This window comes from Engraulis encrasicolus, chromosome 24 (assembly GCF_034702125.1).
Source record: "Engraulis encrasicolus isolate BLACKSEA-1 chromosome 24, IST_EnEncr_1.0, whole genome shotgun sequence".
In the NCBI taxonomy this organism is placed as follows: Eukaryota; Metazoa; Chordata; class Actinopteri; order Clupeiformes; family Engraulidae; genus Engraulis; species Engraulis encrasicolus.
This window is the reverse complement of record NC_085880.1, coordinates 44,224,577-44,250,157: the sequence shown is the minus strand read 5'-3', so window position 1 is coordinate 44,250,157 and position 25,581 is coordinate 44,224,577. Positions and strand designations below refer to the sequence as shown.

The 25,581-nt window shown below is 43.7% G+C and overlaps 2 protein-coding genes across 2 annotated transcripts in view; one reads left to right on the top strand and one right to left on the bottom strand.

Annotated features, from left to right (window-relative positions):
- The window catches only part of myom2b (myomesin 2b), a 79,473-nt gene that overhangs the window by 702 nt on the left and 53,190 nt on the right, over nt 1-25,581 (top strand). The window contains exons 2-14 of the mRNA XM_063191378.1: nt 992-1,097; nt 3,156-3,213; nt 3,908-4,062; nt 5,800-5,886; nt 8,202-8,290; nt 9,893-9,943; nt 10,308-10,472; nt 11,838-11,999; nt 12,500-12,641; nt 13,862-14,061; nt 14,883-14,936; nt 17,545-17,672; nt 18,541-18,724. Of these exons, the coding sequence (XP_063047448.1) occupies nt 1,012-1,097; nt 3,156-3,213; nt 3,908-4,062; nt 5,800-5,886; nt 8,202-8,290; nt 9,893-9,943; nt 10,308-10,472; nt 11,838-11,999; nt 12,500-12,641; nt 13,862-14,061; nt 14,883-14,936; nt 17,545-17,672; nt 18,541-18,724 (1,561 nt within the window). The 5' untranslated portion in view covers nt 992-1,011. The remainder of the gene's footprint in view (nt 1-991; nt 1,098-3,155; nt 3,214-3,907; nt 4,063-5,799; nt 5,887-8,201; nt 8,291-9,892; nt 9,944-10,307; nt 10,473-11,837; nt 12,000-12,499; nt 12,642-13,861; nt 14,062-14,882; nt 14,937-17,544; nt 17,673-18,540; nt 18,725-25,581) is intronic.
- Nucleotides 19,901-21,214, bottom strand: LOC134441192 (uncharacterized). The gene has a single exon (XM_063191379.1). It carries the CDS (start codon nt 21,194-21,196, stop codon nt 19,988-19,990), a length of 1,209 nt encoding a protein of 402 aa, XP_063047449.1. The 5' UTR covers nt 21,197-21,214; the 3' UTR covers nt 19,901-19,987.

The window sequence follows — 25,581 nt, the reverse complement described above, 5'->3', positions numbered from 1 at the left end:
TTTTCTTGGTTAGATTATGCATTTCCTCGCAATAAAGCATGATTATTACCAGAATACGTAGGGCTAGGACTATTGGATTGGCATATGATTTTGAGCTTGAGTGTAACCTTGTACTGCTGAGGTATCTTGACTGGCTACTGTACCCGTCTTGTCGAGGCCTTTCTTGACCCCCCCTTCACATTTCTTCGGCTCGCCGACTGTGCCCCACCAACCCCCCACCCTCTAATTTTAAACCAGGACTGAATCTACTTTCCCTCTGGCTAGCAAATATAATCTACCGGAGGAGGTGTGTCAATTAAAGTAGAAGTACTCTTACTGATGTAATGACAACTCTAGTACATGGTCTTAGTGTATACACCAGTTGTTCCAATGTACCTAATGAGGTAGATACACTGCAATAACAGTACTTGTACTTTTACTTTATACACCTTTGAAATCTACAGCCATTTCTTGCGGAAGCGCTCCATTAATTGGGGTCCCCAACCTTTCTGGGTCTGAGGGATACCAAAGGCTACTCGAGGGCTACTCGAGGGCTACTGAGGGCTACCCGAGGGCTACTTGTTTGTTAAAAATCCTCTGTTGATGTCTGACATCATTCCCAAATCACACTATGATTGAATGTTGATTTGCTTATAGGTTATAACGAAATAATCTCATATTAAAATTAAGAAAAACATGAACTGTGACTAAAATATTGCAGTCATCAATGTTTATTAACATCCATGGAGGGCACCTCAGAAGCTCCTGGAGGGCTACCTGGTGCCTGCGGCCACCACGTTGGTGACGCCTGATTTAGGCCTTCTAGCCTTCCGAGGTTTCTGGATATTCAAGCCTGTGAGCACAAGCTGCTGAGTGTGGCTCACAGGCTTACAAAAGGGGCGGGCAGAGCTGTCACCAAGCCCAGGAAGTTTACTATTGCCTTATCGAAGTGAAACACCTTCAAACAGGAGTGCAGGGACAGTGCGTTTCATGTGCCTGATTTGATTTCTAGGTCTTCTGAAGTTGTCAAATATGGCTGCCAGTGTTGCTCACCACAAGCACTTCAGCCATGACTACCACAGTAGCGAGTCTAAATATGTTGTGAAAGAGTACTCAAGGTAAGAGAGAGGACAGGACAGGAAGTCTACAGGACTTCGCTTAACAACCCTGTCTAACAGTTTAGCTAATTAATTATTAATAATAGCTAATTAATAGCCCACACACAGCTTTTCAGGCCTACAGTACATTGTGCTAGCGAACACAGTAGTGCAAAACAGCAACACAGCAATGGTGCGCTAGTTTCCTAATGCTAAGCTTTCTAAAACATTTCTTTCTCAGATTAACATTTAATCATATTGACCGAATAGGTTTCAACAAGGCAATAAACTTTAACCTCATGCTGTAAGAGTGGTCTTTGTATAATTCCCCAGCCATTCTACACACGCTATCTCTGCTAAGCCCCAAGTCTAAACAACTTGATAATATTGCTCAATAATAGCAGATTATTGTGTGCCACCTGATCTAACACGCAAGCAGTTCTCGCTGTATGAATTCACAGAGCCCTAATGCTAATTCAGAAACTAATTCAACACAACTTGCGTTGCAGATCAAAACTACTGTTTAGTTATACATTACTTGCTGGATTACATTTGCGTTTATATGCATACTTGATAAATATAACACCAATGCCATCGATTTATGTGATTGTAAATGAGTGCAGCAACAGCAGCATCACTATGAGTTCATATTCAGTGTTTCCCATGCATTGGCCATTCTGTGGCGCAACACCACAGAATAATGATCGAGCACCATAAATTGATCGTCAGCCAAACATACAGTACACGTCATTACATTACATTACACTTAGTTGACACTTTTACATCCAAATCGACTTAGAGTTATTTTAGGGACAGGGTATTGGTTACAGTCCCTACAGCAATGCGAGGTTAGGTGCCTTGCTCAGGGGCTCCTCAGCCATGACTGAAAGTGCTCAGTAAGGGTGGGATTTGAACCTGAAACCCTCTGATTTAAATGCCTGCGCCCTAACCATTGAGCCATGGCTGCCTCCGATGTCAAGGACATATATCATACTCATTTTACACTTTTCACATTACAATAAAGTTCCTCCTCTAAGCATGTAGCAGATGCCTTTAACCAAAGCGACTTACAAGGAGGAAATTTAAGGAGGAATAGGGTAAGGCACCTCCACTGGCCCAACTTTTTTTTGCTTGTAAGGTTGCACACCACAAATTGCAACCAGGTCTGTGGGAGACACTGAGGCTCACCTGGCTGCTGTTGTAAGCAATACATTGATGCAGCTTGGGAGTGAGGGGATGATGCAATCCCATGCAAGCACAGCACGCCACTGGAGAGAGGCCTCTGCTCTCTGTGGACAGGGGATGGGATGAGAGCCAGCCGGCGGGGCTTCAAAGCATCTCTGTGTTGTGTTGTGTTGTGTTGTGTTGTGTTGTGTTGTGTTCTGTTGTGTTGTGTTGTGTTGTGTTGTGTTGTGTTTTCATCTCTGTGTTGTCATCTTGACCTCAGTGCGGATGGATACGTGCATTGGTAACCTTGGGCCTACACTACAAAGCTGGTTCAGGAGTAAACCAGGTTAAGTTAAGCGGTAAATCATCTAATAGAAGAGCTTAAGAAAAGATTTCTTGAGAAACTTAGGACTTTAGGCTCTTCTATTAGATGATTTACATCTTAACTTAACCTGTTTTACTCCTGAACCAACTTTGTAGTATAGGCACCTGGTATCAGATTTCTACTTACTGTTTTGTATGCACATGGATAACACTGCTATACCTTACCACCCAATAAAAAATGCATCCCAGAAAAAGGAACTGCTTGTGAACCTGAATGTGACTCTGATCCGCAGGGTCAGTAGCATGGACAGCTTTTGCTTATGCGTATGATTACCGTATTCATCACTGATTTTTGCAACTGTAAAAAAAAGTTATTTCTTGAATGTCATGAAGTTTTGATAGTGGATTTGAATGTTGAATGTGAATGTCAATGAGTAAAAATGTGACTTTAAAAAAAGACGAGTGAACTCTAATACCATCACTGATAACTTTTCGAAGCTCTCTAAGCATTTGTCATGGTTTTATTACTATATGTTTGTGACGCTCTTTCACAATGATGTTAAAACACACATGTGTCTGCGATTGCAGTTCTATTACAGAGGCAGCAGAGTACAGGCAAGAATTTTCAAAGAAAATCCACGAAGTGGTAAAGTCTCAAAAAATAACTTTTGTCTGTTTTGTATTGACTTTGTGGCATGCTGTCTGTTGTGGAAGTGTATGGATTGCTGTAGTACTGTTTGTCTAGTGATAGAGTGGTCATTATTTCTGTGCTCCTTTGTCTACTGGATGTGCATTGCATCTTTAATATGTGTCATATGTACAGTATGCCGTGTGTGTATGTGTGTGTGTGTGTGTGTGTGTGTGTGTGTGTGTGTGTGTGTGTGCGTGCGTGAACGAGATGCATGTGTACGAGAGAGAGAGAGAGAGAGAGAGAGAGAGAGAGAGAGAGAGAGAGAGAGAGATGTGCCTTTATAGCCTATGTTTCCTTTGTCAGTGTGAGCACAATTTTACTATTTACTATTTACACTTTCATTTTGCATAGCATTATAATGTTCAAAAAATGACCACAAGGAAAACAAACAATAATACAACTGAGACAGTGATGTGTTGTGTTTCTTTATGACTGTTTATGTCTGTTCTCATGAAAACTGAAAGAAAAGTCCTCGACACCAAGCTCCCGTTTCTCTTCCTTTAATGTGATGTTTCGGGCAGACATGTCTGATGAAGGGAGCTTGGTGTCGCAGACTTTTCTTTTCCTAGTCCTGCACTCAATCTTTTTGAGACGGATGTGCATGTTTTTCTCTTTTTGACAATTGTTTATGTTTGATTTCCTTCCATAGCTACACAAGAAGATGCCTGAGACCCACATACGGGAGGGGCCCATGAGCAGGGGCCCCGTGTTCACGGCTCGGCTGAGGTCCCACACAGTCTTCGAGAACACACCCATTAAACTGTTCTGCACCGTGCAGGGATACCCAATGCCAATCGTGAAATGGTGAGCACTTGCAGGGGCAATAGGAAACTATCTTGAAGGACCCAACATCAGTAGATACTGGTGGTACATAGAAACATACTGTACTGGTGAGAGCAATATAAGCAATAGTAATCTACTGGGGCCTTGGCCCACCCTGGCCCTTGTCTAGAACCGCCCATGAGCACTTGGTCAATAGGAAACTATCTTGAAGGACTTAACACTCAACATCAGTAGATACATGGCCGTAACTACCATTGAGGACACAGAGGTCATGTCCTCTGTTTTTTTTTTCAGTAATGTAAAATGTATCTATGATGAAAATCGATATGTGATCAACAATGATACGTTCAGTCTGTGTACACCACCCCCATTTATCCTCAATGCAGTGATTAATGAAAACAAACTTAAGCGTTTGACGTAGTGTTTGAAGCATTCTAAATGTATAGTATGCAGTTCAGCACACAGTATTTGACCTCAGTATTTGAAAATGTCTGGTTAAGGCCCTGGATACTGGTACATAGAGACGTACCAGGCTTTGAGAACACATCGATTAAACTGTTTTGCACTGTGCAGGGATGCCCAATGCCAGTGGTGAAGTGGTGAGCGCTTGCAGGGGTGGTTCCAGACCAAAATTCCCCTGGGGGCCTAGGTGGGACCATTATTTTTTCAGGGGTGCACATAAATTGGCAAAAGAGGTACATTTTTAATGTTATGAATGTATAATATACAAAAATATATATCATGTTGCAGTCATTGACTGTTTCAGCACAGGGGCCACAACAGGGGCCAGGTGGAAATCTACAGGGGCCCTGTCCCACCCTGGCCCTTGTCTAGAACCGCCCATGAGCACTTGGTCAATAGGAAACTATCTTGAAGGACTTAACACCCAACATCAGTAGATAGACACTGGACTGGTACATAGAGACGCACTGGTGAGAGCGATATAAACACAACAAGAGTATCAGTGTCTCCCATCTTACAAAGCGGTCATGAGATAAGCAACGGCATGGGCATGGTTGGCATTACTGCAGGAGATTATGTTCTCTATGCCTTTTCAAGTGCCTGGCCTTCATATCTGACATATTCATATTGTACGTAGATGGACAACAAACAGAAAACGTGATCACGGACTCTTGGAACTGAAACAGTACTTTGATCGTTTTGTTTATTCAATTTAGTGTTGTGCTTGTCCAAATTGTTTGGGTATTAACTGGTCTTTGTTAAGCAGGCTTAGTTACAAGGCTTCAGAGTCCAAAGGCATCAAGTGAGATCAAGTTCCATTTTCCAGCTGCTTATGTCTTCCTGGAAGAAGCACAAAAGAAAATTCCCCCTTTGTTAAAGTGATACTGTCCCATTTTTTGAAATACGGTTATTTTACACCTCCCCTTGAGTTAAATAATAGGGTTTTACCATTCTCCTATACTTTCAACCGTTCTCTGGGTACGGCAGTGCAAATTTTACCTCCAAGCTAGCAGTTAACATTGAGTCCTATGAGACCAGTTAGCCGCCAGCTGGTCTCATAGGACTCAATGTTAACTGCTAGCTTGGAGGTAAAATTTGCACTGCCATAAAAGGTAAACGGTTGAAAGTACAGGAGAAAGGTAAAACTCAACTACTTAACTCAAGGGGAGGTTTAATATGAGCTTATTTCCAAAAATGGGACAGTATCACTTTAAATAGGGTATGGGATAAATAGGCAGCCGAAATGAAAATAAACACACACTTTGTACTTTTTTTTTCATTTTTGTGTTCCTACAGGTACAAAGACAACGTCATCCTTGACACCTCGTCAGGCAAATATCTGGTGGACGGCAGCGCTGGAAGCCACAGCCTGACGATTACCAAGTAATGTCCTTTGGTGTAACTCCCTCTGCGCATGTCTTCAAGTTCACAGCAGTATTTTTAGGCCAGTAAAGAACCCAACAGGACCAGGGCTTTCCATACCATAAGGCTATAGTGTCCTTGCAATGCACCGTGTCTCTTTAATGTATAGGGAGATATGAATTACTGTGAATGACTTTCACATCCTCCTGAAGGAGGCTAGCACAGCTACAGTACCAGTCCCCAGAGGTGCATGGGCCTGCCTGCCTGCCCTGCTCGCAGACACGTGCAGGGTCCACAAAAGGTAGCTCGTGTTGAATGGCATCACGCCCTGAGCTTTTCCAATTTTGTCCAAGGCGAAGTGCAGTACCGCCTGCCAGCGTCTTCAGGTCCCGTCCCGTCAGCTGTTCATTCCAATCCGCTGAGCAGTGTGTCATTCGACACGGCAGCTCCTTAAAGAGAAGCTGTATCTCTCCCCCTGACAGTCTGTCAGTAGCCTAACGGCGGAGCAGGGCCACCCTTCAAGTCAGCTCCACAAGTTGTGTCTGCCTGCCTGCCTGCCTGCCTGCCTGCCTGCCTTCGCCCCCGTCAGAAAAAAATGGAAGGTGTCTATAGCAAACCCATGGCCTCTCCCATCCACCCGCATGTTTATTTCCTGAAAATGTGCCAAGGCCTTTCACTTTCAGAGGAAAAGGGGTTATATGCCACGCATTGCAGCCGTCGTCGCCATGGAACGTAGCCAGAGTTTTAAAATAGTCCCGTGTGCCGGAAGGTCACATTTCAACCACTATTCTCACTCCTCGCCTCCCTTCCCTTCCCTTCCCTCCTGGTGACTCAGAGGGATAGTTGCCATTCAGGGCCCGAAGGTTCCCAATGTGCTACATGTTTCAAATGTATAGGTGACTTCCGCATGGAGGTACACTTTCCATTAGGCAAACCTGGCAATTGCCTAGGGGCCCCGGACAAATCTGCCCTCCATAGGGGCCCCAACTTTCACGCCAGTCACTGTAAACACTCAAAAAAGAGCAGGCTTGATCTTAATTTGTCACTTATGTAAAGTGGTCGATGATATATATCAGAAGGTACCACGCACTGATGAAGGCTTGTTAGCCGAAACGCGTTTGCTTTTTGGACATGGTGGTAATATAAATAAATAATGAGACGCAGTTTGTGAGTGCGGATTTTTCTTCCTTAAATATATCAGAAGAAACACTTAAATAGCACCAAAACACAGAATTTTATGCCTGTATAATGAGTTTTGAGTGAGGGGCACATGTTTATATTTCGCCTAGGGCCCCAAAATGGCTGGATCCACCCCTGGCAACATCCGCATGGAGGCCCTGTCATTACCTTGCGCAGGCGAAGCATTTGCCTGCCGCTAACCTGTGGTGCTGTCCACAGTACAAAGGGTGGTCACTGGACATAAAGGCACTCAGCAAGCCATATATTTTCCTTCCAGGCAATAAATTATAGGAGGCTAAGGAGTTTCCATACCGATACTAACATAAAGAGGGATTAAGAGGGGGAGCTGTGGTGCAGCGCGCTAAGCCCCCCGCATTTGGGCTTGCATGCCCACCCACGGGGACCCCCAGTTCGAGTCCGGCCTGGTCGTTTCCCCGATCCTCCCCTGTCTCTCTGTCCCATTCACTTCCTGTCACCATCTTCGACTGTCAAATAAAGGCATAAAAACCTCTAAAAAATATATATATATATATATATATACTATATTTACGTAAGGGGGATTTAGCCCCATAATGCACGCCGTACCATCTGAGGCATGCTGTAATAGTTATTGAAAGGGTAATTACCATAGTACTACTCTACTATGACATAACACAGGGCCTTTAGTAATGCACTGCGACTCAGTCATTGCCATTCTAGTAACAGCAAATTTATAACGCTGTGTTTTTAACGGGTTACAGCCAGAATGAACAGTATTCGAAAATGAACCTTGAAATGAATCAGTACGAACTTGAAATGAACTTGAATGCATATGACTGATACACTACTGTGTTATCATCACAGGGTTTTTATCGTATGGCTGTACATGTGTATGGTTTACATTATGTTCTGCAGTTTTGTTTGCATAGGAGATGCCTTACGAGCTTGTCATAGAAAGGGCATACGTTATCACATAACCTTCAGTGTTACCAAACAATGGGCTTTGTGAACGTTTGCTAAATGGTAAATTCTATGACCTTTTCATTAATCTTGGCGCGACCTTAAAGCATTCAGCACAGATCTATATAGTGTATTACCCTGGTGATCATGTGTAGCAAACTGTATTGAGTGAAAAAGTGCAGTGAGACATTGTGGGTTTTTTGTGTGTTGTCTCCCAGATGTAGCATTGCCGACACTGCGATGTACACTGCTGTCGCCGGTAACAGTCATGGACAGGCCTCCACCCAGGCCTCCATTATCGTCAAGAGTAAGCCAGTGTAGTATTTCACTTTCAGTGTAAAGAATATGTGTTATGTGTATGCTATATATTCCATGTGTTGTAGTTTTAGTTTGGTCCCAATGCCACTCTTGTCATTTTAACATCTGCAGCCATTAACACCAAGGACCACAATGAAAATAAGCTTCCGAGCTTTATTGTGCTATCCTGACTCTCTGTTTTTTTTTAATCTAAGTATGTGGTGCGGTTTATATGAAACTCAATCATGTATTTATATTATATATATGAACTGAAGATGTCAAATAAATGGCATCATTTATTCATTTAAGTCAGACTGAAAGTAGCTTAGCCTACAGTAAAACAAGGCAATGCTGATCCGTAGCATCTTTGCCCAGATGGGTCCATTCAGTCTTGGCTCAAAAGACTCAACTCCATCATAACAACATTGCTATGACATTACAGCGAGCCTCAAGTAATAAATTAAGACAATTTTGGTGACAATAAGGTTATAACATACGGTAGGCTCTGCGGAAAGGGGTTTTTCAATGCCAAAATGAGAAGAGGTTTTAAAAGTGGTGCCTCGTTAGATAATGATTGAAAATTTAATATGAAGAGGAAATGAACAACATACTTTCATTGTTAAAACTCATAAAATGGTTTTATATGGGTTTGAGCAATGACGCATGTATTAATAAAATACTAGCTTGCAGCAACATGCTGAAAAAGAACTTTGAACAAGTACATTTTTGAAACTATGAATGCACTGCTAACTACAAACAATTATTATGAACTGTTAATGAACCAGTTCACTTTTTTTGTGAACTGAACTTTGAACTAGTTCATGAAGAAACTTTCCCAAGACTAGTTAGTCCAGCGCTGAGAACTTTTGATGGCTCTGCTAAAGCAGTCTAATAATGGTGACGAGCTAAGTGTAGCGTAGCAGCAACCAATCATTCCCTCCTCTCACGAGTTCTCACGATAATAATAATAACTCTGAAGCACCTCTTTAAAAAATAATACATTTGGAAAGGTCCCTAATGACGTGTCATTTGCAATCATATTCTTAATATGGCATAAATAATAGTCATCCTGCTTTATGGGGAAATGATAACTTCATCAGACTGTGAGATGCTTAGTCAATTCAAACAACGAGCATTTAATGCAAATGCGTAATGGATGCGGTGTTTAAAATGCCCATAGTTCTTGTCACAACACTTGAAGCGATTTGATGAATCATGTAAATAGTGGGTGTTGGAAGAGAAGAGCGGTGCTGTGGAAAATGGGCTGAATAAATGCCACAAATCCAGTCATGGCCGTAACTACCATTGAGGACACAGAGGTCATGTCCACGGTATTTTTTTTCAGTAATGTAAAATTTATCTATGATGAAAACCGATATATGATCAACAATAATCAATTCAGTCTGTATACGCCGCCTCCATTTATCCTCAAGGCAATGATTAATGAAAACAAACGTAGGAGTTTTGACTGAAGTGTTTGAAGCATTCTAAATGTAGAGTATGCAGTACAGCACGCAGTATTTGACCTCAGTATTTGAAAATGTCTGGTTACTGCCCTGCATCCAGTGCCTTGTTGGTTCATGGCGGCTCTCTCTGCTTTCTCTCTCCACAGAGTGCAGAGAAGAGGAGGCAACTATCCCCTACTCCTGGACCCCATATCAGTGTAAGCCCCTCGGTCGCCGCCCATAAATCAAGTGTGTGTGGGCGTTCAGTATGCTCACAGTGAGCCGCTCCTCAACATGGGTTGTGTATTTTTAGCAGTTTAACTGTTTTCTTGTCCCCCGTCGGCAAGGGTAAACCCTCAAATTTATGCTAATGGCCAAAACACATTTGCATGGACTGGAGCATTGTCACAATCAGTTATATTCATGTATTTACATGATGTGCTATGTGGTGGGATGCAAGCTCATGCCTTAAGCTATGCATTGCCATATCATAAAGATCATTTAACTACGATATTTCTCATATCTTGGGTCCAGGAAGAATGATGGGGTATTATTTCTTTTTTTCCCCCTTTTTTTCCCCAGTTGCCATTTTGCCCGAGATCAAGTACACAAAGATCAACATCACCCTGCTGGAGACGTTCAAGGTGACGTTTGCCAAAGAGGGGGACAGTGCCTCCCTGGCTGTCAAGATGTCCATCAGTCCAAATCTGGCCAACCTTCAGCCCAAAGCGCTGTGGTACAGAGGAGGTAAGCAGGCCCGTAGCCAGCCTTGTGGTAGGGGGGGGATCTTTTTCCCCCGAAAGTGGACTTATTTTGGCTCCCTATTCCAATGTCCCCAAATACACGAGCACACTTCAAATATTTTGATTTAGACATATTTTTTTATTCATTATGAGTTTGCTGTGAGTCTGTTGCTGTCCTTAATTGTTTGTCTGTTGCTCCCCACTCTTAACATAAATGGACATGAATTGCTTCAAATTACTTCTATCTGACAGTTATTTATTTTCATTGTTGGCCCAGTGTTGGGGGGTTCGAGTGGGGGTGGGGGACGGGAGGGGGACGGGAGGGGGGGTTCAAACGAACCCCTTGAACCCCCCCTGGCTACGGGCCTGGTAAGCAATGGTGGGGTTGGTGTCCGCGCCAATATCTTTTTCTGAGCGTTGCGAAAAGGAAGAAAGGAGTCGCACACAAGAGCTGAATGCAAAATCAAAACTGTATTAAACAAAGCCGAATAAAGTAAATAAAACCGACAGACAAGGGACAAATGTTTCGGGTCTAGCCCATCATCAGTGTTCCCAGTTTCCCTCAAACTGGGAACACCGACAGAGGAGGAAAGGACATATTATTTCACTTCATGTTAGTGTATCTGTCAATGCAGTACACACTACCATTGGCAATGCCACACAGGGTTGCTGACATGTGGGAGACAAAGGGGTCAGTTGTCCAGGGGCTTAGGAAGAGAGGGGGCCCAGAATTGGGTTCTTGTTACATTGTATGCATTGGACGTGGGGCCCATTTAGAATAGTTTGTCCTGGGCCCAGCAAAAGCTGTCAGAGGCCCTGATGCCACATACAGTATAGTATAATGAGAAAAATCAGCAGCAATGTGCGTGCCTCATGTAAGGAAGGTTTTATAACAGCTGTTGTTTATTGCTGTGGATTAGTAGGGCAGCAGTCGTTCAGCGGTTCAACAATCCAAGCATTGCATGCACAACCGACACGATTTCTAGAAGAATCAGGCACATTGCCAGACTTCTGGCAAAAGTATGTGCTAAACTCATTTCAGATTAAAATGCAACAATACATAGCATTGTAGGCTGTGGCACCGATACAAGCTTCTCTGGAAAGAGCGGAAAAACCCAGCCGCAGCCTCCAAAATCATTTTCTAATCAGCAGGAGCACACCTTGTTCCCAGAGAGGGAGAGGGAGAGAGAGAGAGAGAGAGAGAGAGAGAGAGAGAGAGAGAGAGAGAGAGAGAGAGAGAGAGAGAGAGAGAGAGAAAGAAAGAAAGAAAGAAAAATGAAATGAAAAAAACTCTGGCTGGTTCTATCTGAAGGCTCAAAAAAATGTGATTTTTTTTTCCTTCTTCTCTCCCCCTCCCTCCCCTCCCCAGAGCACCTATTGAAGGAATCAAAGTGGGCGAAAATGGAGTCCGGTGGAGGTGTCGCCAAGCTCACCCTTCCCCAGCTCTACAAGGATGATGAGGGCCTGTACACCCTGCGCATGGTGACAAAGGGGGGCGATGCCGTGCACAGCGCCTACCTCTATGTGGAAGGTAATCTGTCAGGGAGTAATGGATTCTCTGGGCGACCCCGGTCCCCGCCAAGCCACTGCTGCTGTCGCCGGCCGGCCGCCATCATTTTTAGAATTCTATTACCTGCTGGCCATTACAGGGGGATAGGGGATGAGAGAGAGAGAGAGAGAGAGAGAGAGAGAGAGAGAGAGAGAGAGAGAGGGAGAGAGAGAGAGAGAATGAGAGACAGAGAGAGAGAGAGAGAGACTGTGTGAGAGAGAGAAATTCAGAATTGCTCGGAGAGAGAGAGAGAGAGAGAGAGAGAGAGAGAGAGAGAGAGAGAGAGAGAGAGAGAGAGAGAGAGAGAGAAAGAGAGAGAGAATTTCAGAATTGCTCGTTGTCGTGGGTCCACTTCTTCCCATGGTGCCTTCTCAATAGTTCTCATCCCCTACAGGCGTCCCTCTCTTCTTTTCATTTTAAATAAATAAATAAAATAAAATGTCTGTGGTTTTCTTTTCTCTCATCTCCTTCTCCTTTTTTAGATTCTCCCCCTCCAGTTCCCAAGGCTCCTGGTGCCCCTATGGACATCAAGATCCACGATGCCAACAGGGATTATGTCATTGTGTCCTGGAAGCCCCCAAACACCACCACCGAGGGGCCTATCATCGGATACTTTGTGGACAGGTGCGGTAATGCTCCCGCCGACAAGTGTCTCTTTTTTAGTTTGGTTTGTTTTGGTTTGGTTTAATTATGGATATAGCAAGACAAAAGGTATCCAAGGGATAACATGTAAAAGCGTTAACACTTATTTCCAACATGGTCCCTGATGGAAGAGGACAAGACATAACAAAAACATGACAAACAAGACATAACAAAAACATGTAACAGATATCACATACACATATGCCATCACATTCCTACGTCACCTAGTTCTCCACTTTGTTTTAGTGTCATATGAAAACTGACTGTAGGATGACTCTTTTTTTTTCACAGAATGGTGTGACAAACACGCACACACAAACGCATGCACACGCACACGCACACGCACACACACGCGCACGCACGCACACACACACACACACACACACACACACACACACACACACACACACACACGCGCACACACACACACACACACACACACGCACACTAACTTTGAGTAATGTAGAAAGACACAGCCCACTGACAGCGATTACTGATCCAAAACACAGGACTATACTATACATCATCATCATCATCAGCATCCACAGAGCACAGGCTGCACAATAGACTAAACTGTGTGCCAAACATACTTGAGTTTAGTTCACCTTGCCCATGGCCGTAAGCCATGGGTGCCGCGAGGGGGGGTAAGGTGTTACAGATTCTAAGGGCCCAACAGCTCTGACTGGGCCCTGGAAGGATGCTGATAACATAATTTGTCATTTTGGGGGCCCAAAATTTGAGTCTTTCATGGCGCCCCTGGCCGTAACTACCATTGAGGACACAGAGGTCATGTCCTCTGTATTTCTATTTTTCAGAAATGTCTATGATGAAAATCGATCTATGATCTATGATCAATGATAAATTCAGTCTGTATACGCCAACCCTTTTTATCCTCAAGACAGTGATTAATGAAAACAAACTTAATGACTGAAGAGTTTGAAGCATTCTAACAGTAGGCCTACAGTATGCAGTACACCACGCAGTATTTGACCTCTGTATTTGAAAATGTCTCGGTACGGACCTGACCATGCCCCTAAAAGAATGCCCTATTTTGTTTTATTTGGTTGTCTGAGCACGTACTGCAGTAGCTGGGAAAGTAATGTAATCATTGGGGCTTGCCGGCCCGGTCCGGTCCGGTCTGGGCAGCTCCTGCCATATGGCGTCTTGTTTGTACACTGACCTGGTCCACTTCCTGTTGGCAGGTGTGAAGTTGGCACCGAGAACTGGACCCAGTGCAATGACCAGCCCATCAAGGTGTGTAAGTACCCGGTGTGCGGCCTGTTCGAGGGACACTCCTACTACTTCCGGGTCAGGGCCGTCAACTCCAGCGGCATCAGCCACCCCTCCAGAATGTCCGACCCCATCGCCGCCCTGGACCCCACAGAGTTCGAGAGACTTCATGGTAAACGCACGGACCTCTATTTATTTATTTATTTATTTATTTATTTTTTAACTTCATTTTTCTTTCTTAACAATTACAAGGTGTAAAAAAGACAAAAGGAGAGGGAAAAAACCCACACACATACAACATAAAAAACTATAAACTGTCCGGATTGGGATATGACTCAAGCTGGTAAACAATGTCCCATATGTTCAATTGGTCACTGCAATGTAAATGATTCACTTTGTCCATTTTTTCACACAGGAAGTTCTGTAGTCTTATTCTGTGGGTCAGGTCCTCCATGGACGGACCTCTATTTCAAGCAAAAAAAAAAATGTCTGTGTACTTAAATTGCTGTAAATCCTTTTTGTTTTTTTAATGGCCAAGCTTTTGGTCAAAGTAAGACCTTCCTTGGGGCATGCAGCACACAGGTGGATTTAAGAGTGAAGTCATTTCACTTTTAACAGTTTTGTTGAAGTCTGGCACCTTTTAGACGTGAGTGCAGTGTATTCCACTTAAATTGACCCTTGGTTACCTTTGGATTAAGACACTCACAGATTATTACAGTAACAGATTTCTTTCTTTTAGTCTCAGACACTGTGTACTTTTTAGTTCACTTGATGAGTCTTACTGTTGAAACATGTCAGGTAAACTAACAAGCCGACATTGAGGTAAAGGAAACCAATATATTATCTAATCTACAAAGACAGAATGCATGCCATGCATGAAAAGCAGATTGTTGTTCCCATAGTTGTTCCCATAGTGGGATTAAATTGTTCAAATCAACTGCCTGCTGTTGTAACTTACTTGTTTTTTCCCCTTGTTTCTTTGTTTTTTTGCAGCCACTAAGCTGGGTGGTAAACTTGATGTAGTGACTTACCATGACGACCTTGAAGGTAGTATACCCATGTCACAAACCCATGTGTATTTTTTTGTCTAAGCTCAGCTCATTACTATTTCATTAGTACAGGTACACACATCATTAGTACTATATTCGCAATTTCAGCCTCAGCAACCATGAATTTTCCATAGATTTTTCCCCTCTTTTCTGTTTGTGTATTTTTTCCATTCTCAATAATTAGTAATAATTATGCGCTGTATAATTGGAGCTCATCTGAGAGGTGCTAATTGGATTTTGATGAGAATTCCGTCAGGAAGGGGATCGTACAATCCTACCATCTGTGGTAGCGCTTCATTCCAGAGGTGTAACATTTTCACATCTAATTTTAGTTCAGGTCGTTGTTTCTGCTCTCAGCTTTTTGGTGCTGCTATATTTGCCACTTATTGCATTTGCCACTCTGGCTGTAGGGGACACAGACAAGCAGCTGGCTTAGATGCCATTAGATTCAACTTTATTGTCGTAACACATATAAGAATCCAGAGTAACGGAATGCAGTCCAGCATCTAATCAGAAGTGCAAACAGCAGAATATGCTGCATTAATATGCAGATGACTGCAGATATGTAGAATAAATGCAGTTTTTAAGCAAGTAGAGGTTGGTGTTTATGTAAATGATCACTGTGTACACGGCCGGATTAATGCACAGGCTGGATATGGCAGCAGCTTAGGGCCCCCCACCTGCCAGGGGGCCCCCTGTTGGTCAAAAGTCATTTCTGGAAAGCGTAGTTGTTAGCAGTTAGCAACTACGGTAGTTGCCAATGGGAAATTGCATTGCAACCAACAAATTAGCTAACATAGTTATCCAGAAATGCACTCCAGAATTGTGACAAGCTGCGATATCGAAATAAATTTCATCTGTCGTGTTGAGTACAGTTTTAAATCTTGTTAATAGTCCTCTCCGCATTTGGTAGACTTGATATCCTTATTTCCTACGGGACTGTAATGTTGCTGCAAAATTTGCCTTTCTTGGGGGGGGTGTCACAGCCACCATAGCCTTGGTGCCCCGGCGGGCCATCTTAATCCGACCTTGAATGTGTATGTACAGCTAGTGCAAGCAAGCACCGTAAGATGTGAATATATATACTGTACATTAGATGTGAGCAGAGTAAGTGCAGATAATTATGTTGGGTAATAGTGATGTGAGAGATTTCAAATGAGCAGTGGCAGCAGAATGTATATTCGGGACATGGGGAAAACGGATAGATAAAATACAGTATGTAGAGTAGAGTGGGTATAACTCCACAGTCACGAGGCATTGTGATGATGATGTTGTGCAGTGTTTCTCAAACCTTTTCAGGCCGAGGACCACTTTGTACCCCCTGAAATGTTCAGGGACCACCTGTCAACTGAATTTACAGTTAATGGGTGCTAATTTGACACTGCTAATTTCGATGCATCGCTTACTTTTTATGCACATTTACAAGCCTGTCTTACTGTGGTGAAAATATGACTTAATGTGATATGTTAAGCTTTGTAACAATGTTAGAAATATAGCCTACTGCTAGCTTGTCTTGAAAAGTAGAAATCCCCCCGCGGACCACCTGAGCTGTGTCGCGGACCACCAGTGGTCCCCGGACCACACTTTGAGAATCACTGATGTAGTGCAAAAAGCCCAGAACCATTATTGTTGTGAAAGCTTGCATATCAGTCACTAATGGCGCCATAGCACAGCTAGGTGAATAAAAAGCTTTTGACATACACCACCACAGCCAGTATATAGGGAAGAGCAGGGCTGGACTGGCTATCTGGCATAGCGGGCATTCTCCAGTGGGCCCTGCACCCTGCAGTGGGCCCTTTACGGCGCTAATTATGGGGGGGGGGGGGGGGGGGGGGGGGGGGGGATGGGGGGCTTTCAGTCAAAAGTGCCCGGGCCCTATTTCTCCCCCAGTCCAGCCAGTATACAGGAAAGTGGACACTTTCATAGGCCTCGTGACGCTTTTAGTGTTGACGGCTGAAAACCATAAACTCATTACACTACGCTCACTGACATACGTACTCACTATAGGCCTACAGCTCCACTCGATCTCTTTGTATAAATGTGGTTTGAGAGCTTCATGAGCACATTGTGATTTTACAGACAACACAGTGAGAAATGGCAAAAAAAATCTACATTGTCAACATTTGTTTGTGTGTGATGCGCTACATATTTTTTTGTTCATTTTCCTCAGCCTGGTATTTTGTCATTAATATTCCGAGGAGCAGTTTCCATGCATGCTGTATTTATTTACACACAGTTTCCATAATGCACCATGGTGCGAACAAACACTGACACACCCTTCCCTTTTTCCACCTCATATTGAAATGAACACGCCCAGGGCCGGTTCTAGGCAATTTGGTGCCCTAGGCCAGCACCGATCTTTCCTTTATGTGGAATTTGACATTGGCATCTGATAAATATGGTGCCATACATCTGACTGAGCCCAGCTGATCTGTGTGACATTGCTGCGTTTGACATGTCATATAGGTAAAGCCATGGTGGCGGTGGCGTGCGCTCACGTCTGGCGTGGGAACGATAATTGGTTGTGATGTGCTCCCGCCTCTCTCTCTCTCTCTCTCTCTCTCTCTCTCTCTCTCTCTCTCTCTCTTTCTTTCTTTCCCGTGTAGCGGACGGAGCAGCGCCTGGGGTGCCCACCAATGTGCGCGTCTCCGAGGCCGACCGAACATACGTGGTGCTGAAATGGACTGCACCCGCCTACAGCAGCCGAGCCCCCATGTGGTATCACCTGGAGAAGGTGGGTTTGGTTTCTTCTTCTTTTTTTGGGGGGGGGGTCTTTTTGACTTAATTCATGATAGCACAGTGCAGATGGTGACAGGAAGCGAGTTGGGAGAGAGACATGGGGAAGGGTCGGCAAAGGACCCAGGCCGGGAATCGAACCCGGGTCGGCCGCCCACGCCCAGCAAACGAGTGCCCCACCATATGTGCCACGGCAGGGTTAGGCATCTTCACCTGCGGCCGAGGAGGGGGCACCCTCACCTCACTGGCACTACACGCCATATTGCTATCTTCATCTTGGCATTCAACATTTCATTTTACAGCACGTACAGTGCAGTAGGCTACTAAAACACACAGGCAGTGACATGTATTTTGTGATGATTTTTTCACATTAAATCACGACAAGGGAGCTTTTGCGGTGTGCGAATATTTCTTCTCCTTTTCTCCTTAAAAGATAAAACTTGAACATGTCTCAAGTATAATACAAAAACAAGTTCCACTCCACTAAGTGTTGAAATAACACTGTACCATTTACTGTGGTTTTGGGGCTCTTTTTAAACAGAGGTGTCAAAAGTCAAAGTACTTTTGTGGTGTAATTACAACACCAGCACATGGCATTACATAGCTGTTACACCACTTACTCCATTGTACCTAATGAGATAGATCGACTGTGTTGTTACTGAAAAACACTGAAAACCTAACAAGGGCCCACCACAAATTGTATCCAACCAGTGCAGAGTTACACAGGTCTACTGGTTACTCTGATAAGTTACCTGTGTTGGAAGAAAACTGTTTCTTTTTTTTTTACTTTTACTTTTACTTTTGACACTTCTGATTTTAAAACTTTCTTCTCTTTCTTCCCTTTCTTCCCTTTCTCCTTTTCTTAGAGTGTGGCGGGAAGCGACGCTTGGCAACGGGTTAGCACTCAAGTGCCTGTGCGCTCCCCTCGCTACGCCGTGTTCGACCTGTCCGAGGGCACAACGTACCAGTTCCGTGTTCTGTCCGCTAACATGTACGGCACCAGCGCCCCCTCCGAGCCTTCGAAGGCCGTCGAGACCCTGAAGCTGAAGGGTAAGNACAGAGATTCTTTAAGTATAGAGATATGCCAACATAATAGGTTTCTATGGGCACCTAACGTGACCAGGTTCCAGTCTGCCTAAAGGGGTGTGTCATAATGCTCCTAGCATTGAATAGAACAGTCCTCAGGTCTGCCTAGGTCTGCCTAAAGAGGGATTTCCCCCCCAATAATAGAACCCGGAAACAATGGGCCAATGGAACCTCTCTCTCTACTCTCTCTGGTTAGAAGGGAAGGAACGCGGGGTGAATTTATTACTCACAGTAGGTCATTGCACTGGCTACCAGTGAGATTTAGTTTAATTTAGTTTAAAAAATAATTTTACTTATTAACTAGTTTATAAGTCACTAAATGGCTTAGGCCCTAAATATATTGTAAATATGCTTGAGCAATATCATCCTAATAGATATCTTAGGTCTTCAGAATCTCCTCTACTGGTTGTGCCAAGGGTCAAATCCAGACAGGGCGAAAATGGCATTTGGTCATTATGGGCAGTCATGGGTGAGCGGGGGTAGTCATGGGTGAGCGGTTAGGGCGTCAGACTTGCATCCCAGAGGTTGCCGGTTCGACTCCCGACACGCCAGGTTGGTGGGGGGAGTAATCAACCAGTGCTCTCCCCCATCCTCCTCCATGACTGAGGTACCCTGAGCATGGTACCGTCCCACCGCACTGCTCCCCATGGGGCGCCACTGAGGGCTGCCCTCTTGCACGGGTGAGGCATAAATGCAATTTCGTTGTGTGCAGTGTTCACTTGTGTGCTGTGGAGTGCTGTGTCACAATGACAATGGGAGTTGGAGTTTCCCAATAGGCTTTCATTATGCTGCAAAATGCTAGCCTGGCGAGCCAGACCTGCGGTCACTAGGGGCGTCTAGATCTAGGCTAGCAAAATGCTGGAACCGACAGAAATTAGTGCATTATGTGCATTATGTATCTATAAGACAATATAATTTATTTTTATACACAATATAATTAGCAAAATGCTGGAACCGACAGTATCTTTTTTTTAAAAAAGAAATTATGTGCATTATGTATCTATAAGACAATATAATTTATTTTTATACACAATATAATTTCTTTCTCAAATCTGTAGCACATTAAATGACAATCATGTATGTTAAATGTATGGAAACAGCATGTACGTCGTCAACTGTATGGCTGGTGAGTCTTGCAAATGTACTTCCTCACATAAGACCAGGAGTTTTTTCTGCCAAATTTCTTCAAATTATGTTACTCTACATGACCGAAGGGACCGTCTTACATTATTTTAACAGGCCTGACTTATGTAGGGCATGGTTGAAAATGGGAATCAGATTTGTTTCAAACTCCCAAAGTTTCCTGTCCTCGTACAGCTCCTTCTGATAGCGGACGTGTTTCTTTCGAAAGGTGATGTGTATTACGTGGCAGATATCAAACGGCACAAGAATCTGGGCCCCGAAAGTCTCGAGTGCTTGGTGCACAGACGTCTGCTCTACACGGCGAGGATCTATAATCATCTTGTACTCCTTGTACTCCTTTCCATTGTATGGCTGATTGTAAATGTGCTGCAGTATATTTGCACCAGGCACACTTTCCCACTCAAGCAACCTAAAGCGCCCCCCATCATCACACTGACAAACTGTTCTGGGATAAACACGGTTCTCAAAGCGGAAGACCCCCGCTTTAGGGTACTTCTTCTGTAGGTCATCCACAAAGTCCACTAAATTGGGGATTTTTCTGGTGTTGTAAGGCATAATAATCTCATCAATGTCATTCAGGAGAAGGTACCGTGACTGATACATGTATCTGTAGATGCATTCATTTAGAGTCGTGGTCTGTCCATAATAATGAAGGTCCCCAGGGTCTTTGTCTGGTTGCCATCCACGTGAGGGGTTAAGGAACTTGTCTATTGGCCAAGGTACAACCTCCAGCATGCCCTCTTTCTTGTAATACTTGAGTACTTTTTCCACATCAGGCCCAGAGCTGGTGTTGTAGATGACCACTCGTTGAATACCCATCAGCTTGTAGACCTCCATGGTCTGCAGAAACTGGAGGGCATTATTGTAGTCCCCAAAGAGGTTGGATATGCAGACGGTAAAGTCGTATTGAAACGGTTCTGCTATCTTCTTATTTTTGATCAGTAAATATTCTGAACTCTGGACAGTGTTTGGGTCTGCTGTTATGGCAACATGTGTGGCCTCCATGGACGATGGTGTACTGTTGCAGAATATGTCTGATGTGCCATAAGGAAAGTGATAGTGATCGGTGTGTATTTCAACTTTTGCCTCTGACAGCTCACACTGGGGAGCAGCCCCATGTCCTGGACCTGGAGAAGTAGCGCTAGTGTTAGTCTTAGTGTGACAGAGCAGGCAGTACAGCTTCTGTAGCTCATCCCTCTTGACGATGCTGATCACCCGTATCACCCCAGCTCTCCGGTGGTCCTTAAACGCAGACACCATGAGGTGTGAGGAGTTGGAGATACGTTTGATCATGTCTGCTGTGGTCTCTGGTTGCCCGTCGCGGCCGCGTGCCTCTTGTATTGTGTGTTGATCTGGCATGGATCTCAGGTACTGTTGCCACAGCACAAGAAATACAGAAGTGAAGGCACAGGTGCCAGCCAGGAGTCTAAAGTACATCTGCTTCATGACGTCAGTTCAGTGAGGCTTCCGTCCGCGTCAGCAAACCACTGCAACACACACATCAGCAAACATCATTGTATTGCTGTGAGCGAGCCTGATGACGCACTGAGGCAAAACGCGTTGTTCGCTCTAATAAAACGAGCATAAAGTCAAGAATGTGTGCGGTAGACTTCTTTCCTTTGAAGTATTGAACATTCCTGCATCTACCAGCACCTAGGAGCTGTTCATGGATCTTTGAACTGTTGATCATTTTATTGCTGTTTATGTTTCGTTTGGGAAAACAAAAATTGATAGGCAGTGAAGAAAAACGCACACCGATGAGCTCCCATTTAAGCCATTTTATTAACGTCATGAAATAAAATGGCTTAAAAGGGAACTCATCGGTGAGTGGTTTTCTTCACTGCCTATGGCTTAACTTTATTGAGCCTGCACCCGAAACCTCTTTGGATGTGCGAGAGATTCGATTGGAAAACAAAAATTGCACAGGAGATGCTCTCACAATCTGATAGAGTGCAAAGAGGAGTGGGCAGATATTGCCACATCAAGATGTGCCACGGTTACATAGTGCTGGCCAAAAGTATTGGCACCCCTTCTATTCTGTCAGATAATACTCAATTTCTTCCAGAAAAGGATTGCAATCACAAATGCTTTGGTATCTTCATTTGTTATTCTTGAAATGAAAAAACACAAAAGAGAATAAAAAAAAAAACTCAAATGAATGATCATTTTACAAAAAACTCCTAAAATGGTCCGGACAAAAGTATTCACACTCTCAGCCTAATACTTGGTAGCACAATCTTTAGACAGAATAACTGTGACCAACCACTTCCGGTAACCATCAATGAGTTTCTTACAATGCTCTGTCTTGAGATTTGAAGGGTGCTTCCTCCAAACTGCCATTGTGAGATCTCGCCACAGGTTTTTGAAGGGGTGCCAATACTTTTGACCATCACTGTAGACTTCTACCAAAAACGTACTGTATTATAACCCAAAGGGTGTGCATATTTATGCAACCATGTTCATTTAAGTTTCTTATTTGCCATTTTTGATATTGATTCTTTTACATCACAAAACCCTGGCATTTAAAAAGGGATGTGTATGCTTTTTATAGCCAATATATTCATTGGTTATTACGCCAATTTGATGATATCGTTTTTGTCATCTTATCAAATCAACCTGGGAAACAACTCTGTTCCAATTGTTGTTTGTTACTACACTTCAGAACTTAAGAAGAGATTTCAGTAAGATTCTTTTGAAGTGTGATTCTACCAAGACCTTGCATAAACATAACTAACTCTTCTCATCTATAATCATGGGTACTAACCAGTGCTGGGAATAACAGCGTTAGAGTATAACAGCGTTACTAACGGAGCTGCATTTTGGGTAACGGAATAATTACTTAGCCTAATTACTCTATCCATAACTGTATTGGCGTTACCGTTACTCGGGAAGTAGGTGACGCGTTACTTTGGTAAAATGTGTGTGCCCCGGATGCTGACAAAATTTAGGAGCAAATAGCATCAAGGCGTCGCATAAATCTGTACCAAGCCGGCTTTTAATATGCTCGCATTCACCCTTTGCATGTCAACAAAACTGCTGATCATGATTTGCTATTAGGTGGTCGGGGGGTCAGATCTTGTTCCCACGCGTGTAAACACACAGACACACACACACACACACACACACACACACACACACACACACACACACACACACACACACACACACACACACACACACACACACACACACACACACACACACACACACACAGAGACACACACAGGAAGTTAGTCTACACACAGAGATGGTCAAGAGACAGCAGTATCATGCCGCTAATTGCATTTTCCAACCGGACTTTCACAGTAGTTGAAGTCAAAGGCAATACTGTTTATGGCCAATGTAAATGGTGCCCTCGAAACTAAGTTAAGTCTGTATGTGTAACGTAACGAGCTCCAATTTGATGAATCAACTCAACGTCGCATGGAGGCAAATGGATCACCAACTAAACCCGCCCCCTAGACGCAGCAGATATTTTGACCTCTAGCGAAGAGGGAGACGGAGGAATGTCTAAAATCTAGCCAAACGTGATTTTACAGGACAGTCATTAGTGAGGCTGGACTCAACAAAATACCAACATTCACCATTGATAAATAGGCCTAGGTCATGAAGATCCTAGCAAAAACCACAGCCAAAATAACATCACAGATCAAGGATGAATAGGCCTACCCCATTTAACTGTTGTTCCGTTTCTTTGTCATTTTTAAGCAAAAAAAATTAAAATAAATAAAAGTAACACAAAAAATACTTTTCCTGGTAACTAGTTACTTTTCTATTAAAGTGACGCGGTTACTAACGCACTTACTTTTTTGGAGGAGTAACTGGTGCTTGTAATTAGTTACTTTTTCAAAGTAAATTCCCCAGCACTGGGACTAACCTGCACTACACTTCATACAGGGGTTGGACAAAATAACTGAGAAACCTGTCGTTTTAGTGTGGGAAGTTTCATGGCTCAAGTGGACCAGCCTGTTGGCCAGTTTTCATTAATTGCACATTGCACCAGTAAAGTGAAGTGTGAAGGTTCAATTAGCAGGGTAAGAGCACCGTTTTGCTCAACATTTTGCAATGCACACAACATTATGGATGACATATCAGAGTTCAAAAAGGAGAAATTCTTGGTGTGCGTGTAACTGTTGCATCTTTGACCGAGACAGCAAGTCTTTGTTATGCATCAAGAGCCACGGTATCCAAGGTGATGTCTGCATACCACCAGGAAGGATGAACCACATCCAACAGGATTAACTGTGGATTCAAGAGGAAGTTGTCTTCCCACACTTCCTACACTAAAATGACAGGTGTCTCAATTATTTTGTCCAACCCTGTTGGTCCTCCACTATTTTTCTGCGCTCTATTTGTTCTACTCTACTTGTATACCGCTGTACTCTGTACTCTGTACTTTGTGAAGTACATTCTGTACTTGCTTGCATGCCCTTGTAAGTCGCTTTGATCAAAAATGTCTACTAAATGAAATGTAATGTAACGTTCACCTTTACTGCCAAGATGTTGGAATTGACAAGGCTTCAACATTGCCAATTTTCACCAAAGATTAATGTGAGTAAAGCCTAACGTTAAGCAACAATTTGTAATTACTGACATTGCCCTACAAGCTCACTAGTATGGGCATCATTCACCATAAAGAACAAAAAGATCATGTAAATAATATGAAAGCACAAACCTTATCGAAAGCCAATGAAGGAACTGTGAAGCCAACGAAGGGATCTACAAGGGAACATCATTGGCAGTCAGTTAGCAACCAACTGCACCTCAAAGTTTGTGAGTTGGCAGTCTGATCCGTGATCACGTGGCCCTCCGATGGCGGCGATCAAAAAGTGAGCTACCCAGATACCTGAGTTTTAACCACGCCCTGACGAAGGTCAGTTGTCTGAAACCGGTCGAAGTTGTGAAGTTTGTTCACCCCAATGTAAAAGAAAGGGGTTTTATTATAACTACAACCTTGACTCGAAGGAGAGTGCTTTGGATTCACTCATCTTTCTATGAAGCGTTAACAGGATTAACCAGATGCACCCCTTTTATCTGGAGAAAAGACTTTGAACGCTCGTTATCCTTTTGCGATTAAAAAAAGTGTCCTTCCTTATCACGAAAGTTGCTCTTCCCTGGTCTAGTTGACAGGAGGTGGACCAGTGACTCAGTCACACGTTATCCCCTCTACGACACCCCTGCATATGGGTCCCAAGTTTTATAGAAACTGTCAGATCCTAACTTGTATGTCTCTGCCGGCCGGCCTCAAGAAAGTTGCAGCGCCTCAACCCTGATCCACCCTTAGCAAAAAGACATGTATTGCAGTGCACTGAACTATTGCCACTTTCCCACCAAACCCCACCTGTGCCGTGTCGTGTTAAGTCACTCTGTGTTGAGCTGAATGCGGCTGTCAAACCAGAATGGTTGGGTTCATCTCCAGTCGACGGGGGAAAAGGTGCAAATTAGATATTTTAGAGGGCCAATAGGCCCTGCAGCACTGCCAGGGGCCCTTTAGAAGATATGACGACACTTTTAACCTCCGGATGGACCGTCCGGATGGACCGGATTGACTGTCAGTCCGGAGGATGTGTTGTTGTCTGTTTAGAACCCTATATGCGTATGTGCAGGAGAATGATGAACATTGGAACTCTGTGTCATGTGTAATGTAATGTTTTGGTTGCCAGGTGTAATGTAGTGTC

Bases quoted from the DNA above. Each gene is read 5' to 3' on its own strand.
- LOC134441192 (XM_063191379.1), bottom strand. From the start codon at position 21,196: ATGATCAAACGTATCTCCAACTCCTCACACCTCATGGTGTCTGCGTTT.